At 45.1% G+C, this 21,211-nt stretch overlaps 1 protein-coding gene across 2 annotated transcripts in view; it reads right to left on the reverse strand.

Moving 5' to 3' along the window:
• The window catches only part of PLXNA2 (plexin A2), a 611,865-nt gene that overhangs the window by 71,420 nt on the left and 519,234 nt on the right, over positions 1-21,211 (reverse strand). For both annotated transcript variants that reach the window (XM_084853404.1, XM_084853402.1), the window contains 3 exons: positions 17,878-18,112; positions 11,945-12,087; positions 9,367-9,635 (listed from right to left, as the gene is read on the reverse strand). In XM_084853404.1, the coding sequence (XP_084709530.1) occupies positions 9,367-9,635; positions 11,945-12,087; positions 17,878-18,112 (647 nt within the window). The remainder of the gene's footprint in view (positions 1-9,366; positions 9,636-11,944; positions 12,088-17,877; positions 18,113-21,211) is intronic.

Here is a 21,211-nt window from a genome sequence, read left to right on the forward strand (position 1 = left end):
CTGGAGCAGCCACCTGCTCTCAGTTTCCCTTGTTGTCCCCCCACCCCACTTTTGCCGCTGCCACATCACCTCTCTGAAAAGTCCCACAGCCAGAAGAAGCAGCTCCGGGACTTTTGCGAAAGCCCCACAGCTGCTTCTTCTGGCCTCGTGGCTTTCCATAAAGCCATGGCAGCAGTGACAAAAGTGACGGTGGGCATGATGGGGGAAGGGGTGCACAATGCGACAGTGGTGAGAAGGGGTGTGATGTGGTGGCAGCTTGTGTTCTCTCTTGCCTCAGGCAAGACAGTTTGCACCGGGGCTGACAATATTCATCTTCAAACCTGCTGTTCAGATATGCATCTCCTAACCATACTCCAAACGAAACATCTCCTGTCTTATGCAAACTCGGGGTTCTTAGAGTTGTTTCTGTACCCCTCTGTCCAACATATCTTATGCAAAGAAGCAACACTGTCAAGATTTGGAAAGGGCTGGAACTGAGCTTTTTCCATTTAGGGCCTTTTGTATCTCTCTCATGACACTGGGCAAACAGAACTCAAAGAGGCTAGGACACACATTTGAGGTAAATAAATATGCAGTGCAATGTGGCACTCATAAGTCTTTCTCTCATGGAATGGTTGCTCTGGAGAAAATGGACATACATGTGAGTAAGTGCCCTGCCAAATGCCTTTCTTTCTTTCTTTCTTTCTTTCTTTCTTTCTTTTTCTTTCTTTCTCCCTCCCTCCCTCCCTCCCTCCCTCCCTCCCTCTGAGGAAACTTACCAATATGTTATAGGAACTAGCTGGGTTCACACAGCAAATCTTGTATTTCAGGGCTGTTATGTAGAACATCATTCAGAGAGAAAGCTGTAAGATTACCACTGATTGAGAAAATTAGCCCATGTGCTACTGTTCTATATGGAGCAGACCAAAGAAACACGATACGAAGTGGCTTTGTCATAAGGACGATGTCCCTTCAGAGATTCAGATAAATTAGGTGTATTGAATCCTTGACCTGAATTTCCCCTCAGATTAATCTCCTGTCCATTCCTAACTCCTGAGGGAACATGTTTTCCTGTATACTTGCCCTTCATCTTGTTTCCCTCCTTTTGACAGCTACTCTAATCCACCAAGAAGATGAAATGGGCTGGCAGGGGAAGGAAGTGTAAGAGTGCTTCTGACACCTAAGGCCCTGTGTAACCTAATGGCACTGGTGAGAATGATGGTTCTTTGGTGATTTTGCCCCTCCTCCATGGAAAGAAAGGTCATTATTTTGGAAAATACAGAACGCTTCTGGTACACTCAGGAATCCTGTGCTCTTCAAAGTCCCAGTTGTGCTATACTGGGCTGGTGGAAGAAAAATGCTATCCTCCATCAGGTGCCTTGAGCAGCCAATTCATTTCCCTTTCCTGTCTCCAGTAACATGAGGTTAATTCTATCGTATGATTTCATGGGTGGCTGCACAAGGTCTTAAATTGGATATAAGAGAATGATTGTCTCCACTACTTCGCTCTCACATGTTATTTCCTGCTCCCCTCTGCCCTTCCCCTCTTTAGCTAGAAGACACAACAATACTATAAACTTGGTAGGATTTTGTCTTCTAGATGCTGTTTCCCTATCAGGTAAAATGGGAATAGTTTTAGGAAGAGCTGTGGAATGGTCTGACTTTAGAGAAAGCCATCGCTATCAAGAATGAAGACACAATGTGAAACAAGCAGCAAGAGAAGCCTTGTTTAGGCGAACGTGTAAGGGCTTAAAGGGGGTAGAGAGTTGGGGTGGTGCATGCCAGCACAGCCCCCTACATCTCTGGGCACGTCAGTGCTACCCACCTCAGTTCAGACCTTGCCATGTTGAATTGGCAAGGTCTGAAAGGGAGTTCTACTCATGTTTGCTTGAATGCAAGTAGAACTCTTTGTGCAATCGCAGACCCTGCCTTATCAGTAGGGATGTACGAATCCCTTACCTTGTTCTGGTCCAGGGCATCCGCGGTGGGGGGGAGGCGATCCGTCCCTCCCCCCAGAATCCTTTCTAGCCGGCTCCGCTCCGCTGCAAGTCCACAGAGCTGCCGGCTGGGGCCGCCCACAGCTGGACCTCTGTCCGCTGCCAGGCTGCGGCTGCAAATGGCGGCTGCCATTGCGTCCCTGCGTTAGCCGTGATAGGCTACGTAAATACTTACGTAGCTTATCACGGCTAAAGTAGGGAGGGAAATGGCGGCCACAGACCAGGGGCAGCGGATGGACCAGACAGCTGACACAAGGCAAGATCCATCCCGGGGACGTTTTGCGGGGTGGCGGGGGGGATTGCTGCGTTCTGCCACAGACTCTGGGGGGCCGGATTCTAAAAAATCCAGCCTCACGAGTCCGTGGCGGAATTCTCTAGCATCCGTACTTATCAGGCTTCCCGATCGCGTGGAGAATTCTACTTGTGTTCAAGTAAACACAAGTAGAACTCCCTTTCAGGCCTTGCCGGTTCAACATGGCAAGGTGTGAACTGAGGTGAGTGGGCTGGTGTACCCAAAGATTTAGGGGGTGGGGCCAGCATTCACAACCCCATCTCTCTATCCCCTTTAAGCCCCACACATTCACCTGAATAGGGCTATAGTCTCCAGCGTCTGTTACTCCCATGTCAGTAAATGTATGTTCAGACAGGAAGTAGAGGGAAGATGTACCTGCAAAGAGAGACTTTCCACTTTCCACTATGTAACATTATGCAGAGACTGTGCAACTTACCACCATGTGCAGTGTGCCACCGACAGTAACCTTACGATTTCTCTTATCATTTGGAACAAAAGGAATCTGCGCAGGGTACGAAACAGTTGCCCAGTCACCTGCTGGCTGCAAAATCTGTGCATCTAAGACTCTTCAAAAACACACACACATGGACATGGCCTAATTGGCTGATCTGACTTCCTGTCTATTCATAATAACTAATGGGGGGGGGAGGCTGGCTCTACCAACCTACTGGTTAGGCTAAAAATGGTGTGAGCTGGGAATAAAAGTCTGACATCTGGAAAATATAGAGCAACATGGTAATGTCCCTGTAGGTCAGGGTCAGGCTGGTGATGCTGAGCAATGCATTTAAACTGTCAAAGCTGTCAAAACCTCCACTGCATATTCTTACTTATTACTGTCACCTAGGGTCACCCCATGTGGAGCTGCTCCTTGACAATGTAGGGACCTCCAAGCACTCCTGGTGCAGGTCAGGTGAAAAGCTTAGGCAACGATCCCCAGCTCAATTTCTGAGACACCAAAGGCAACAAAAAAAGTAAATGGTAGAAGAATGAGCAAGTCTCATAGGGTCTTGGTGTGCTCTTGGTTTGTCTTACTAGACTGGGAATTCCCTGCTCAAGCTCCCAGAGAGAGAGCGATCAGAGCAAGCCAACAGGGAGAGCAAATAGGAGTTGGCCAGGGGAGGTGCAGTGGAAGAGGATACAAAGGAGACAATTTCAAAGAGGTAAGTGGGCTGGAGTAAGCCCAGGGGGCTGTCCTTTTCTTCTGAGTGGCTGTGAGCTCACCAGGTGCTCCTGAGAGCTCCGAATGAATTGAGGGTGTGTGGCCTGAGTACTCTCAGTGGGACTCTGTTTTTAACCTCCAGTGAGTAGAGGACCAGGCACAGGCTACTCTAGAACAATCAGAAAGCAAGACACAAAAAGGGAAAAGAGGCTATGGAAGGACAAGAATCTTCAGTGGTGGTTACCTGCAAGGTGTGTGCAATGTTTGTTTTCTTGCCTGAGAACAACATGGCCTACATGGGCAACAAGTGCAAGTTGATCACATTGCTGGAAGAAAAAGTAAGAGGACTGGAGCAGCAACTGTCGACCCTCCAGGGAATAAGAGAACATGAAGAGTTCTTGGACAGAACGGTGGAACTACAGCAGCAAAGTGAAGAAGAGAAGCTTGAAGAGCAACAGCAAGGTGAGGCAGAAGAGGGAAATGCTGAGGGGAGGAAAAATGCAGTAGAGGATACTCTTTGGAAAAGGGTGACAGGAGCAGAAGAACTAGAAGCCATTCTACACCAGTGGAAGCACTGGAGCTATGGAACCATTTCCAGGTACTTGAGGATGAGACTGGAGGACAGCCTGCTGAGGAAGAATTACAGGGGAACCTTCATGACAGTGAGCAAGAGGCTGAAGGTCAGTCAAGCAGAGGCGATGAAACCAAGGCCTACAACAACAAGAAAAGAATAGTAGTAGTGGGAGACTCCTTGCTGCATGGGATTGAAACCCAAGTATCTGGCGAAGACCCGTGGACTCGCCAGGTATGCTGTCTCCCGGGAGGACGGATTAAAGACGTGACTGAAGGGTTGCCTGCACTCATAAAGCCCACTGACAAGTATTCCTTTCTTCTCATCCATGTGGGAACAAATGATACTGCCAAGCGAAGCTATGAAGAAATCACATCAGACTTTGAAGCTTTGGGAAGGAAATTCAAGAACTTGGGGGCTCAGATAGTTTACCCATCCATCCTTACAGTAGTTAGAAGAGCAACAGAAAGGGAAAGAAAAATATTCCGGGTGAATGACTGGCTACGAAGGTGGTGCTGACGAGAGAGATTTGGATTCTGGGACCACGGGCTATACTTCCCGGAAGATGGACTGTTGGCAAGGGATGGGTTGCACCTCACAAAGGCTGGGAAGAATGTGTTTGGCCACAGCATGAAGAACTTTATCAGGGGGGCTTTAAACTGAATCCTACAGAGAAGGGAGACGTAAAGTTGGGGGTAACAATGGACGAAGGCTCATGCACCGCAACGGAGAGAACAGCTCTAATAGTGCCCAATAATAGCCTTCAGAAACATGTAGGAAGAAAGCCAGACTATGAAGCACATGGTCTTCGATGTCTATATACTAATGCCTAGAGTATGGGAAGCAAACAGAATGAACTTGAACTCTTAATACAGGAGGTAAATTATGATTTGATAGGTGTAACTGAGACTTGGTGGGATGACTCTCATGACTGGAATACAGCAATTGAAGGATATAACTTGTGGAGTTGGGATGCTAAGGGATGTGGAGTTGCACTATATGTTAAAAATACATATCTCTGCACAGAAATACAGGAGGAGGAGCTTGGTAGCCCCATTGAGGGCATCTGGGTTAAAATAAATGGAGCAAAGAATAAAAGGAACATGGTGGTCGGAGTCTACTACCAGCCACCCAATCAAGGGGAAGACGACTATGAAACTTTTGAAAAGCAAACAGCCAATGTTTCAAGGAACCATGATGTAGTAGTAATGGAGGACTTCAATTTTCCCAATATTTGTTGGGAGACAAATTCTGCAAAACCTGGCCCCTCCAAGAAATTCCTGACTTGTGTGGCGGATAAGTTCCTCCTATAGAAAGTAGAAGAAGGAACTAGAGGATCGGCTATCCTTGACTTGATCCTAACCAACAAAGATGACTTAGTGGATAAAGTAGCAGTTACAGGAACTCTGGGGGAAAGCGACCATATTATACTTGAGTTCTTGGTTCTAAAGGAAGCAAAAGCCAACTGTAGCCAAACCCTGGATTTTAGGAAAACTGATTTTAATAAACTCAGAACAATGATCAGTAAGGTCCCATGGCAAGTGACTCTAATGAGAAAAGGAGTCCAAGATGGGTGGGAGTTTTTTAAAAAGGAAATTCTCAAGGCACAATTACAAACAATTCCAACAAGAAAAAAAGGTGGAAGAAGCCAATGTGGCTTCACAAAAAGCTTAGAGATGACCTGAAAACAAAAAAGGACACATATAGGAAGTGGAAGGAAGGACAAGTAACAAAGGAAGAGTACAGGCAGGTAGCACAGAATTGCAGGGCTGGCGTCAGGAAGGCTAAAGCTGAGAACGAACTGAGGTTAGCGAGGGATGCTAAAAGCAACAAAAAGGCTCTCTTCAGCTACGTGCATAGTAAAAGACAGAGGAAAGAAATGGTGGTTCAGCTATTAAATAAGGATGGGAAAATGATAACAGATGACAAAGAAAAGGCAAAGGTGCTCAGTTCCTACTTTGGCTCAGCCTTCTCCCAAAAGAGGGTCTATGACCCCCCTGGCAAAGGTGAAGAACAGGCTGAAGGGGCAGGATTGCAGCTTGAGATTGATAGGCATATGGTCAAGGAACACCTAATTACATTGAATGAGTTCAAATCTCCAGGGCCAGATGAACTGCATCCTAGAGTAATAAAGAAACTGGCAGAAGAACTCTCAGAACCACTCTCTATTCTCTTTGAGAAATTATGGAGGACAGGTGAAGTGCCAGATGACCGGAGGAGGGCTAATGTTGTCCCTATCTTCAAAAAGGGTAAAAAGGAGGAACCTGGGAACTACAGACCAGTCAGTCTGACATCAATCCCTGGGAAAATTCTGGAGCAGATGGTAAAGTAATCCATCTGTAAGCACCTTGAAAACAATGCAGTGATTACTCGAAGCCAACATGGATTTGTCAAGAACAAATCCTGCCAGACGAATCTGATCTCATTTTTTGATTAGGTCACCTCCCTTGTGGACTGTGGGAATGCTGTGGACATCATATACCTCAACTTCAGCAAAGCTTTTGACAAAGTGCCCCAGGATCTCCTGATGAGCAAACTAGCTCAAAGTGGGCTAGATGAAACAATGATCAGGTGGGTGCACACTTGGCTACAGGATCATACTCAAAGAGTGCTTATCAATGGGATCTTCTCCAACTGGGGAGAGGTAACGAGCAGGGTACCGCAGGGCTCAGTCCTGGGCCCAATGGTCTTCAACATTTTTATTAATGACTTGGAGGAGGAGATGCAGGGAACGCTGATAAAATTTGCAGATGACACAAAATTGGGTGGGATAGCTAATACCATGGAAGACAGAAACAAAATTCAAAGTGATCCTGATAGAATGCATTGCTGGGCTGAAAACAACAGAATGAAATTTAATAGGGATAAATGCCAAGTTCTGTACCTAGGAAAAAGAAATCAAATGCACAGTTACAAGATGGGGGATACTTGGCTCAACAACACTACAAGTGAGAAGGATCTTGGAATTGTTGTAGATCACAAGCTGAATATGAGCCAACAATGTGATGTGGCTGCAAAAAAAAGGCAAATGCTATTTCGGGCTGCGTTAATAGAAGCATAGCTTCCAAATCCCAGGAAGTACTAGTACCCTCTACTCAGCACTGGTGAGGCCTCATCTGGAGTACTGTGTCCATTTCTGGGCACCACACTTTAAGAAGGATGCAGACAAGCTGGAGTGGGTTCAGAGGAGGGCAACAAAGATTATCAGAGGACTGGAAACAAAGCCCTATGAAGAGAGGCTGAAAGAACTAGGCATGTTTAGCATTGAGAAGAGAAGAGAAGAGAAGAGAAAAGAGAAGAGAAGAGAAGAGAAGAGAAGAGAAGAGAAGAGAAGAGAAGAGAAGAGAGATGATAGCGCTTTTCAAGTACTTGAAAGGTGGTCACAGAGAGGAAGGCCAGGATCTCTTCTCGATCATCCCAGAATGCAAGACATGGAATAATGGGCTCAAGTTACAGGAAGCCCGATTCTGGCTGAACATCAGGAAAAATGTCCTGACTGTTAGAGCAATATGACAATGGAAACAATTACCTAGGGAGGCAGTAGATTCTCCCACACTGGAGTCATTCAAGATGAGGCTGGACAGCCATCTGTCAGGGATTTTCTGACTTGGATTCCTGCACTTAGCAGGGGGTTGGACTCGATAGTCTTGTAGGCCCCTTCCAACCCTACTATTCTATGATTCTGTGACTCTATGATTCCTCACCCACCCTGCATCTAATACTTGTTTCCCCACTCTGCACCTCAAACCATGCTTTCCCTACCACCTCAGGGGCAGCAGGGCTACCACAACTCAAGGCAAGTTACAATCCTGTGCCTCGTTATACACAGAGAACTCCCCACCCCTATCCTTCTGAACCCTTTCAGGATGAGGTTCTTTTTTAGAGCTGTCTATCTGAACTTCCCCTTAATGGATCACTGCCTTGTTGTGGTGAAGGGGTTTGCGTAACTCAGTGAAGCCATAAGCTATGCCGTGCAGGGCCACCCAAGACAGACAGGTCATGGTGGAGAGTTCTGACAAAATGTGGTCCACTGGAGATGGAAATGGCAACCCACTCCAGTATTCTTGCCAAGAAAACCCCATGGAACATATCACAAGGCTAAAGCAATGAATATGAACTTGAGCACACTCCGGGAGAGAGCAGAGGACAGGAAGGCCTGGCGTGCTATGGTCCATGGGGTCACGAAGAGTCGGACACGACTTAACGACTGAACAACAACGATCTGAACTTACAACTCGTTCCTAAGACTGGCTGGCCTAACATTACCGCTATGCAAGTGCAGAATCACAAAGCATGATGTTACACAGGAATTGAGGTGATACTATGATTGAGTGACAGGCAGATCAGTAGAAATCTTTAGAAAAGGAATATTTGTCAGATACAACTAACAGGATATTTGCTTTCTGTTACTTGCCTTCCAACATTTGGTGACTGTAAGCAGGAAACTGGCCCAGAGCATCAACTGTTGCCAGGAGACTAACAGGTGAGTTTTCTGGTGGAGTCAAACAGTTGTCCACTTCTACCCTAGCTATGACTGAGATTGCTGTTCCTCCACTGTTTCCTGTTAGCCAGCTCTGCTACTGCTATCCTCTGCTCCTGTTGCTGCCACAGCCACTTTGTTCTGGCCCTGCTCACTCTAAAATCTTCCATCCCCCTCACTTCTGCTTGGCTAAAACAAAAGCAAAAAGAGTCTAACAACCTTTTTACAAAGGGCTGGCTTCAAGGGTAGGCATGGTTGGGCACCTGCCAAGGGCTCACACCCCAGCAGGTCCAGAGAACCCCCTGGACCTGCTCCTCCTCTTCACCACTGCAACCTGCTTGTTCACCTGGTTCTCTCTTTGGCCCAGACAATGGTGCTGGTGATGAGAAGGAGCAGTAGATACTGCTGCCTACTTGCTCACTGGCTCTCTGCCTGTCAAGCAAGCAAGAGGTAGCAAAGAGGAGGAGGAGCAATAATGGAGAGAAGGTAGACTCACTGAGGGAGAGGGCCCATTGAGGGTGTCATGTCCAAGGACCCTCAAAAACCTGGAGCTGGCACTGTCTTTACACGCTAGTTTCCTGAACAGACAGGGAAAGAAGAACAGTGGCAGGAATGTGGGATATCATATGTTCTAATGGAAACACCACATTTTCTAGGAACAAACTAGAATGGTACAGCAAAGCTTTTTAAAAAAAATAGGCCTTGCAGCATGGTACAGTTCAAAGGTTAAGCCTGGTGGGTGAATCTGGTGACTTCAGCCACACCAGCAAGCAAGTCACATTTCCATTCCCACACTTGAAATGTGAACAGCTGGTGTGTTTCCTGATCTGCAGTTTTTCCCTACAAGGTACCAGCCTCTGCCCAACTGCCTTCTCTCTCTACCCTTACCTGCGCAAGAGGAGTTTGGGATGATTTTTGTTTTCCAGGTTCTTCTCAATCAGATCGGACAGTAACTGCTTCAAGACATCAGTGGCATATTCTAGCTTTCCCTGAAGTCCTGTCATGATGAGGGAAGCCACATTACCACGGTCACGCATAGAGAAACTTCGCTGCATCTCCAGGGTACGGATGAATGTCAACAGAAAGACCTTGTTGTTGATCAGCTGGGCAAAGAGCTTCAAGGCCTTTTCAACATTCTGCTGCCCATTCCCTTGGACCTGGAAGAAAGAAGAGTGTTCTCAAGGATCAAGTTAGAGAGATGGTGCCCCTTCTTTCCAGCCTGGCTTGGGCTTTCCAAAGGCTCAGAGTGTGGCCCAATGAAGTACATTATAGTGTCTGTGCACTGAGGTAAAAAGCTCCCTAAATGGCCCTTGAGCTGTGTTGCACAGAGGTGACATTCCCAGTGGCAAATTAATTACAATTTAGGCTATTGCTCGATTGTGAAGCAGCAGTATAAAACACACAATAACAAAACAGTCAAGCTTTTTCTCTCGTCATGGTTGCAAGTAATTCATTATGAGTCAACATGATAAAGCACTGTGTGCAATTCTTTACCAAAAGTTTTGGAGACTTATGCATTCAAGTTACTCACATCATGCAACTAAGCAGCTGCCTAACTGGCAGTACATTCATCAATACTATAGCTTTTTGGGAACAGTAAGTAAAATAAGTATCAAGCAGCAATATTTGCTTGCTATTGGCTGATCTAAACAGAGAAAACCAGGAATAACTGACTACTTAAATGCCAATTTACATGGGTACTATCTCACTGGGAGCCTTAAGTGGCATAGGTACAGTGTGTGTGTATGGTGGTGGTGGGGGTGTTAAGAGATGACAGGAGCAGGCTGGCCCATGCCATGAACGTAAGAGGTTGGTAGGAACGCAGGCCTAACAATATGCTGTTCCTCGCTTCTAAGCTCAGAAAATTAGAAGCAAAACTGCACCAAGACTCTGGGTGCTTCATGTGTGCAGTAATATTGTGTTCTAGAGTGATACTACCTCATACATAGGTCAATGGTTTAGATCAAGAAAGAATATAAATGAGACCAAATTCAAAATTACCCACACTGGCCCAATTTTTCTTAGACCAGATCTGCAATCAGCCGAATTTAGGGTAGTATATATGTTTTTGACTTTTAATTTGTATATATCTTACCAGAAAAACAGGATGTGTTGCATTCAATCCAGAAAGAGTATTTCCTGGGCAAGCCCATCAAAATAAATGGGAAATGCACTGCAGCACGTTGATGCTGTTGGGCTTGGCCAAAAAGTTTGTTTGTAAAAACAAATTTGAACATCGAAACCAAGTATATGTAACACAACACTATTTCATTTAAGTTTGACCTTCCAACCCTTCAGCTCTGGTCTTCAAAGTACTACAGCTTGAGCTACTTTTTGTAGCTGCCCAGTTTGTTTTAATTAGAGCCCTAGAGAAGGACTTCATATATTGATCAGTAAATTAAATAGCTATTGGCAGGATATTGCAGCTGTGTATGCTATACAGTAGGATAGCAGAGTTCTTTAGCCCGCACTACATGCAGACCCTGGATTCTCTCTGCCTTCACATGTCACCTCTTTGCACGTTGTGTGGTAGAACTGCATGATTGCAGAGTTCCTTACCTGCTATAACAGGAGCTTTATTGAAAAGACAAAGGACACTGGGAAATATCTGTATTGGAGCTATCAGCAGCAAAAATGAAACTCAAAACTATTTCACAGTGCACCCCTTTGGCTTACTGAAGCATGGGTATTTCCATGTTACTACTCTCACACAGGCAGCATATACAATTAATGCACAGAAATGCCACTGATGGCGTTACCCATTCTTTTGTTTTTCCATGGTTAAATGCCAGCAACAGCATTTTCATATTGAATAATGGGTCCCATCTGCTCCTGCAGTTGCTGTAACTATATGAGAACTGCCTCAAAACTGGGTTGGCTGGCAATGCCATTGGTAAGCTCAGCGTGCAGCGCAGACAAAGCTGAAGTGATGTGACCAAGGTCTCTCACACACAAAAGCTTTGCCAAGCAGAGGACAAGATGTAGAAAAACTGGCATGCTTCTTTGCAACAATGGGAGCCTCGTTCCCCTTGGGGCTGCAGAGTGTAATTTTCCCACGTGCCCCCTCCCTTTGGCTTCCTTTTCACAAAGAGAGAATTCAAGGAGCATGTAATCAGTTGCTGGTAGCAAATGCAGCTGTTTGCTGCTGGACATTCAGGGCTGGTCATGGAGCTTTAGCAATGGGGTGGGGGGAGAGATGGCAGGACAGCAGCTACACAGAAGGTATCATGAGGAAGCAAACTGTGTGTAAAATATCTAAAGCACAGGGCTTTTGCTATAATGAACCTCAGTGTTCATTGTGCTTAGCCCAGCACTTCTATCTAATAAGATTCAGTGTGGGAAGCAGAAAGGTGCTTTCACAGCTGTGTGGGTTTTAATCTCGCTTCCCAGAGGGGACCTGGGAAACAACAATACCAGTTACCTGATGAGAGACAGAGATGGAGAGAATGCGCCGCTACTCCATTACCTCTAGCTCACGCAGGACAGGATGGTCTTCGATGCCAGGGAACAGCACCCTCATGGCATACGTGCGATAGTCAAGGTACGGGATGCCGGAGCGGTCCAGGTCACTGGTTAACTCATTGATGTCTGTCTGCAGCTCTGCAAAAGCTATGAGAGAAAGGGAGGCAGGAAGACAGACAATCAGAGACAGGCTCGGGGAATGGACGCTGTGGTACAGGCACTCCAGGGCTGCAAATGAGCCAACTCGGGGAAGCTCGTTTACTGTAGACCTCTCTGTGCCGCTCTGCTATGCCCTCAAGCTGGGAGCCGCTTCCTCAGCATCACAGAGAGAGAGAGAGAGAGAGGGAAAGCGCACACAACGCAAAGAACAGATGCTGAGAACAAAACACACTTGCTAACTTGTATGCAGTTCACACCTCATATGTAAGCACTGAAAATGCCTTGAAAGGCACTAGATATAAATAAAGACCCTATTTTTAAATCTCAGCACTGTGCTGCTTTTCTCTCTCTCACTCACTCTGCCCCTTCGCTCCTTGTGTTCTTTTGCTGTGGCTAGCACAAGGAATCTATTCTCATTCTTCACAGCTGAAATGGCATTATCCAGGGCCTAAGAAGAATAGTATGCTTCCAGGTGGGGGTACAGAACTGCGACATGATTCACACGCCCACCAGAATGGGCTCTTGTTGATGTACATAATGGGAGAACGTGAACAGTTGCATAGGCCCGCCGTGGCTTTAACATAACTGAACTTTTCAAGGGGGAAGGTCTGCACAAATAAGGTGCACGTATGGCAGCATCACATGTGATGCCTCCAGCATTGTGGCATGCTGCCAATGTTCCTGCTCCCCTAACATGCATGCTGGGGGCTTGTTCTGATGAATGTGTAAAATGGCCCTAAGATGCTTGATTGCATACTTGTTTGCAAAAGTACCAGTGCTGGTTAGATTCATGGGATTCACAATCCATTATCTAATGCACCATATAACACTAGTACATAAGCCATGCTTTCTGCTTCACCAATATAAAACAATCACAGAGAAAGACACACTATTCCATTGTCCTCATAACCCCGATACTAAAATGTGCTATGGTAGTAGATGACACAGTACTTCTGACACCCTGCTGGACAAAACAGAAATCAATAAAATAAAATTAATATTATAAAATTTTAAAATAAGGGTCCAATGTTCATCAGTTATCATTCCAGTGCCTTTGTATTTATTGGCCAGAACACTAGAAGGTGGGAGCAACTTTGCGTCTTGGTGAGCAATTGGGTAAAATACTATCTCTAGCATGGTAGAGACTTGCTCCCCTCCCCTGCAACATAAAAGCTATAAATTGCACTGTAGCTTTTTGGCCAGTGCACATGAGCTAGAAGCTTAACATTTCAGTTCTGTCTCTATGACCCTTCTTGGGAGTCCACATCGAGTCTGTCTTGCTTACGGAAAGAAGTACAAGAACATGACATGCTAAAATGCAGAGATGTCTGATGACTAGTTTTTAAGAGCCCAAAGTCTCAAAAGCATCTTAGAGAAGGCCCCTTAGGTCCCTTAAAGTTCATATATTGTTTGTTCATGACTACTGTTTAGAAGAGTTAGTTTTTGATCTGCAGTTGCACTGCCAGAAATGTCTTGATTCTTAACTGGACTTTTTAATCTAAAGGATTGTTCTGCTTCATAGTCCTTTTTGCTTTTGCAGTGTGTTACGCCCCCAAAAGCCAGCTGCACATCTCACACTGTCACCTTTGAGTGCAATGTTCCCAGACTTATACATGCCCCCGACCACATACTTTGAATAAATCTCTTCATACACATACCTAGGGATGCAAATTATCCTGCTGGTTATTCTTAAGAACTCAAGCCTTCATTATGGAATACTTTTTATGGCTCAAGGTTCTTTCGAATGTCTGCAGTGAAGGTTAAGAAAAGAGAGAGCTTGCAATACACCTTCTGTCACTACCTCCCCCTCCTCTTGCCTCCCAAACAGAAACTTTTCTGAGGGTAGGGCAAAGTAGGAGAAGGTGGCAGCAGGGGATGTTCCAGGGTCTTCTCTGTGGCAAAAGTGATATGAATGGTGTCCATTTCCTGTAGGGGGTTCTGCGACTGGTAGTCCAGTCCCATCCAAAAGATGTTTAACTTGGCCTTGGGGGCATCTGCTGACCTAGCTTAGGGGAAGCAGGGGAAAGGGGAGGTGGTGGCACTCTCAGGGTCAAGGTGAGCAGGTCCCTGCTTGCCTCAACCCTGTTCATGACTCACAACTACAGGTACTGTGGGAGTTTGTCTGAAGATATCTCAAGAATGAATTCCTGAGGCTCTAAAAGGGGAAGTGGGCTTTTAAGACACCCCCCCCCAACTCTCATCTGGCTCATATATCCGGACCCCCACCCCATTCCCAAAGCACCCTCCTAAATGCAGTGGCAATGGCCCTTGGGAGAACTACATATCCTAGCTACACCACTCTGGAAGCCCTGATATGGTGAAGAGCACAGCAGTGCAACAGAGGGGGCGGGGGGAAGGAGAGAGAATATGCTTTTTCCTTCATGCTCTCTCCTCAGCACTGCTGCCAATGCACCATCCAGAGTGCAGGGTAAATAAAAGGGAAGGGTGCTTAGGGGATCCCCCCCCTCTAATTTTTCAGAAAGAAATTAGGGTGAGTTTGATGGGAGAGACTTGGCAATCTCACCCATTCCTATCTGCAGCAATCCTACATAAACCACATGCCTGCCTTTGCTGCTCTCCCTTCCTCAACTCCATGTCATCCCAATACGATTTCCCTTAGGATAAATGCAACATGCAGTCATACACTCCAATTCAATTTTTCCCTTCTAGAAGACAACCATCTAACATCTATAAGTTACTCCTTATATATTTCAACCACTTTGCTGAACTCAAAATGGGTGAATGCAGGTGGCAATTTACCAAATGGTAAATTTACCATGGCAGGCATTCAACCATGTGGCATGATCATCTGCAGCATCTGCCCATGTGGTGAAGAGACTTTTACCTCATCCTTACTTCTGTGAATTTCTGCTTGAGTCCAGATATGTGGTAAACCTCTTACCACATAAGCAGGCACTACAGATGACCTATTCCCCATGCCATTGTGTATCCCTGCGTCTGCAATGGTAAAGTTGTCACCTGGAAAGTGTTCATCTCTCTTTACACAGTGAGAATGTTTAAACAGCAGTCAGTGGTGAGAAAGGACTTTTTTCTCCTTCCAATATTTGCTTGGGGGTGAAGTGGGAATACTAAGCAGGGTATTTTTTGTGTGTTTTCATTGTAAAAAAATGCAGGCAAGAATTCAGTTCTCTCTAAGCCAGGAGTGGGCAGACTTCAGGTTTGCAGGATCTACTTTGTTTTTTTTTTACTAGATCCCCAAGCTGTATCAACAGGAGCCAGGTGCAAAATGGTGAGCTTGGGCAGCGGGGGTGGGCGGACATAGAATTAATTAACAGAGTGTGTCTGAGCATTTGCTCAGTCCACATTTTTTTCCAAAACCTGAGCTCACAGTTTTTTCACACAAAATCCCACTCCTGTTCTCTTCCAAAATTCTGTTTCAGCAGCCTTATTTAGAAGAAGGAAAAAAGAGGTCCTTTTGTTGTTGCTATTGTTAAATGACTGGGAGTCAGTATTCTTGGAGCGGAGGCTAGTGCCTCCAATGTCAGTGGGGCAGTGAATCCTCTCCAGGTTTCAGTCAGAACTCTAAAGGCACTACCCAAGCTATGCTAAGCACCTTGGATAGCCCCTTTAGAGTTCTGACTGGTGCTGACTGAAACCCGGAGCAGATCACTACCCTACTAACATCGGAGCCACCAGCCTCCACTGAATTCTTGCTGATCTGCTCCAAATGACTCAGATGTCTGCTAGTAGATCCCACTCTACATTAAGGCCACCCTCACTATACGCTATGCCACACTACATCCAGAGCTTGGTTTTTTGCTGGGTGGTCTGTGACTGTTTAATATTCTAAGGTTTAAAAATGAGCAAACTTTCCTCACTAACTCCGTCAGACATCAATTATTTTTCCACCAGGCTCTAATTCACCCTGTGTAGCACTTGGATCATTGCAAAGGATTCCAGCTTAGGAAAGTCTTCCACATGAAAAGTCTTCAGAAAAAGGTCAGCAGACAACCAGGCCTAATGACCTGGCACCGACAAACTCTATACATGTTGCTTAAATAGGATCAAGCACTAATCCTGTTCTCCACACATTAGCCAGGCAAAGGATGCTTCTGCATCCAATACACTTCTTACTGTTTTCTTTCACATACTGGGCCTCATGGGAGAGAGTTCAGCGCTTCTTGCTGCAAAAGAGGGCCATTTTCGAGTGTGTGTGTTTGAGATTGGCCAAATGTTTATTCTGCAGCTGTACATGGGCTCAGGCCCTGTTAAATTTATACCAGATCAAAGGCAATCGGGTAAGCAGGAGGTGGTTACCACGGAAACTAGACTTGGCACTGCTCAGTACTGGGGATGTATTCAATCAATGGGGAAAAGTTATATTAGGCAAGCCAGGTATGCTTAGGTGCATGTTTGCATGTACAAGAAGAAGATTTCTTTCATATAAAATGGCTAATTTTAGTGGCTGCAGGACTCTTGCATCCTGATTCTATGAATGTTTACTTGGAAGTAAATCCCATTGTGTTCAGTGGGATTTGATCCTAGGTATGCGTGCAGGGATTACAACAGTATTTTTTTTTCTATAACAAGATTACTACAGCCACAGTTATGATCCTCAAACTCTTATTTGGAGTAAACACTGCACATAGTTCCAGGATATAAAATAGATGAGTTAATCAATCTGTTTGCTTGAGCCTGCCTAGATGCAATAACGGTTGGTGAACGTGATTATGAAACTATGTACATTTCTTTGTGTTTCCTTGTGTTCATCAGTTGAGCAGCCCCTGTTGCAGGGGAGGCTAATTCAAACTAAGCTTGCTTGTGGGCTAGTGGAATTTTTACCATTGTATTACTCTCAGAATAATATGGGGACAGGTTCTCCCTCCATCTTGGTGATTTCTGACACTGAAGCTTGGATGCATTTGCCTCCCTTCAACTGAGGTGTGTATGTCAGGCGTATCAGCAAGCTGACATCCCTCTTCCAAAGATTTACATAGTTTAAGTAAGAGGACTGAAGTGAATTTATTCTTTGGAGCCAATGACACCGAGGCAGGAAATGAACTATGGCAATAACTCTTACAGAGAAGACAAAAGATAATATGAAATTAATGGCCATGGCCATTTGTCAATGACATATGTAGCTTATAATGTGAAGTAAAGGACCGAGACTTTGACTGACTCTTCATTTCTATTTATATGTGTGCACATGGACGTGCAGGCATGTGTGTGTGTGTGTGTGGGGGGGGGTCTTGAACCTGAAAACCTCAGGTCTTGATTCCTATGTTGCATCTAGTTTTTTGGCCAACCAAGACATGGTGTAGAGCAGCAGCTTATCCGAATCTGACTTCACTACCATAGACAGGACTGGTTAGGTCAGGTGACATAACCAAGTTGAGATGATGGAAGAGACAACATGGCCATTTGTTAATGCACTACATTTTGGAGGTTCTGCAATAACCTGAGGAGGAGAGGTTTTGATCAAGAATTTAGGCATTGGCACGGTCTCTCAGGTAGTTTCCGTCACCTTCTGAAGCTGAATTCCATGACGCACTTTTCTTCATTCAGAAATGAGGGCCTTAAGCAATGTAGGCTGGCAACTGGCTTGCGTTGATGCAACAAGGAAACTCCTTTTCATTGGTAAAGAACCTCACTGGATCCCAAATCTATACTGCTTCCGTGAAACTATACTAGAGGGTGTATAGTAAATACACTTTGAATACATGCACATGCCCTTGTTTAAGTAGCCTTGAATAGACCTCATGCTTATTTGGCATTTCCATATAAGTAGTACTGACATCCGGGGGTGGTATTACTGACCTTCTTTGCATTCAAGGGCCACCCGAGACTCCAGGTTGTCCATCTGCATCTGTAGCCTCTTGAGGGTGAGGTCATTTTCACGAGACTTACGCTTGTAGGCGATGAGGACAATGATGACTATGATGAGAAGAAGGCTGCCTCCTGCTGCAATGCTGACAATAGCTGGCAAGGTGAGCAGGCTGTCTGAGATCACGTTCACTGAGCCAGGTGAGAAGATGATGCCACCCACATGCACCTAACCAAGCAAAAGACATGGGACTCAGTCATCAGATTTCACTGCAGCATCCATGTAGATCGATTTGGGGTAAAAACACCTGTTTGGAAAGGAGAGCACAGGGCCATTCATGCAAAGGGTCAAACAGCTTCTACAACTGCTACTAGGGAAGAAAGAGAGCTGCTAGGACTGGTATTACCAGTGGGAATGTGAACCTTCCTAATACTGGTTCTAAATGTGTGTCTTTGCTCACCTGAGCTAATCTATGGAAGAAAAACTGCTATTTCTGCTCCAGTAGTTATCTCAGCAGGATTATTATTATTTTTTTTTAGAAACTTGTGCCTTCAAGGAGTGGTGCCTGACAGAGATCTCCTGCCCATGTCACTCCTACTCTGGAAATCATTCCCCAAGCGCCAAAGATACTTTTAGAAGGCACAGTATGCCATTTGGCTGCCAAGTCACAGACAAGACTATGCAAACGGTGTCTGTCTTCAGAAAGAAAGGGCACAGCCTACTTGAAACACAGAAAAGGCTTCAAGTTGTGATAAATACGTCATCCCAGCACTATCTCTGGCTTTGTTCTGATTATCTGATGGCTCCATTTACTTTCATTTCACAGGCTTTCAGCTTCCTTTTGTAAACTATGGACATTGGAGACAGAATGACAATTTCATTGACAAAGGAATTTAAAGGGAAAGTAGAGAAGAAGAGAAAAACAAAGGGACTGATGGAATGGCAGCACCTGGGGAAGACCATGGGATTGCTGCAGAATAATCAGGCAGACAGTTAATGATGGACTAGGGTTTTGCTGAACATGCTATGGTCTTTGAAAAATGCAGAAACTAGTGGAGTAAGTCTATAATACAGTGTTATTGCAACAGGGATCTGTTATGCCTTGTCACCAGGGAGTATGAGATCCAAAGTAGCTAAGGCAAGAGATTTCCAGCCAAAAAAACCACACGACTTGAAAGACCACTAGAAAGTTTTGATTACTGGACCAACTTGTTTTGGGGAAGGAAAATGTAAGCATTCTTGTTTCACTGGGTTTTCCTTCAAAAATTATGAAAAAGTGATACAAAAAGTTTGATCCAATAAACACACCTTATTTGTAATATTTTAGTTCAGTTCTGTTCAGAAGGTAAACTTGGAGAAAAATTACCATCAGTCAAAGCATCATGCAAGCTCTGCTAAGACTCTGCAGAGATTGTCTGTGTGATCTCCAACTATATCGTTCACAGGTGATGGTATTTTTAATGGGGGATATCTTACAGTATGAATTTCCCAGTGCTCCCTGACTGGTTAATTCTAGGTAGAAATGTGTGTTTTATGAGGTATGTTACAGATTAGCACTCTGCTAAAGTCAAGAACAAATACAGAAACATTTCTTGGGCAGTATCCAGCGTGCCCGTTCGTGAGTGGGGCCAACTGCTGCTTCTGTTGTATGAGAGGCCAGCCCCGCTGATTCCCTTCTGCAAGCAGCACCCTTCTGCAAGCTCTGCTGGCCTGCCCCATTCCAGAAATAAGTGTTTCTGTTCATTTTGGGGCTTGCTCCAAGAAGTGCCAAATCTCCATTCTGCAAGTGGTGGGTGCTGCTTGTGGAAGGCAATTGGTGGTGCTGGCCACTCGAGGGCGGTCTCTATTGGATACTGTCCCTTGTGTAGTCAATTATAGTTGCCAGCTAAAACTTCTTGGATACACATTAAATGAGTTACAATGGATTCTTAAAAATGACAGTTCTTTCAAAACAGGATGACAGGCTTAAAAGCAGGCAACTCCCTAACCTGAAAAAGCCACTCACCTGCAGCAGTGGAATACCAGACATGCATCTCAAGAAACCATCTAGCCTTGCAACGAACCCCAGTGCCAGCTCTACTCTTCACCCATTCTGGTAACATTATTGTTGGAGCTAATAAAGTCAGCCATTGCATTAAAGGCTCATTCACCTCACCCGCATGTCCACTATTAATAGGCTCACTCACTTATCAGCAATAAATACCCTGTGGTGATACAATGGGCTAAATGGGGCGGTCCCTAGGTAAGTGAAAGACTGGACACAAAGTAGTCAGTAAAATGAACAGGTAGAGATGGGAGCATCCACACTACTTCCCTTGTCCCAATTTGTAAAAATTGTATTTGTTTCTCATCATATCTCATTTGTTCTGGGGTGTATCTAGTATAGCTGTTCCCTTAGAGTGCATAAATGGTACTGATAAAAAAATCTGACAGACAGGCTGATCCTGTCTTCAACTGTAGCTTCCACTAGTGTGAGCTGAGATAAGGTGTCTGCTTCCCACTGTGCTGGGAGTCCCGCACACCCACTTATATGCTCTGGCACCTACAAAAGCTCTTGCTACAATAAAACTAGTTAGGCTCAAAGGTGTGACAGCACTTTTTGTCTTTCGACAGCTGTGGGGTTTAGCACTTTCCAGCTACTAGTTCAGAGTCAAATCTGATTTAGTCATTGCTACTAAATAAAATCCATGCTGTGCCAGTGTGCGCGTGTGTAACATGTGGGCAGGCAAGCACACATACCATTACACACACCTGAAGGCTAAAAATGCTCTACAAATACAAAATCTCTAGTCTATTCCCTCTAGAAATGTGTTTTACAAGCTGTTGTATGGTGAATAAAGAGTTCTGCATGCTTTGGTGAATAACGCTGTTTTGCTGCATCGTATTCTCAAATTCATTTATTTATTTATTAAGAAAGTATCTGTGCCACCCTTCAGTAAAAACTCTCAGGGTGGCATACAAAGACATTCACTTAGGTTTCCTGTGTGTCTAGAAAACTGGGGGCATTGGAGAGTCCCTTCTCTTATAGCAAAGATGGTGGTAGTGGTGGGGTTATTTTATTTTATTTATTTATTTTTGCATTTATATCCCGCCTTTTTTCCTCTTGAAAGGAACCCAAGGCGGCTTACATTCATTATCCTCCTCCTCTCCGTTGTATCCTCACAACAACAACCCTGTGAAGTAGGTTGGGCTGAGAGTCTGTGACTGGCCCAAAGTCACCCAGTGAGCTTCCATGGCCAAGTGGGGACTAGAACTCGGATCTCCCAGCTCCCAGTCCGTCACTCTCACCACTACACTACACTGGCTCGCTTAACCAGTGATGGTTAA

This window comes from Heloderma suspectum, chromosome 4 (assembly GCF_057233095.1).
Source record: "Heloderma suspectum isolate Gila_16-S chromosome 4, 16-S_ref, whole genome shotgun sequence".
In the NCBI taxonomy this organism is placed as follows: Eukaryota; Metazoa; Chordata; class Lepidosauria; order Squamata; family Helodermatidae; genus Heloderma; species Heloderma suspectum.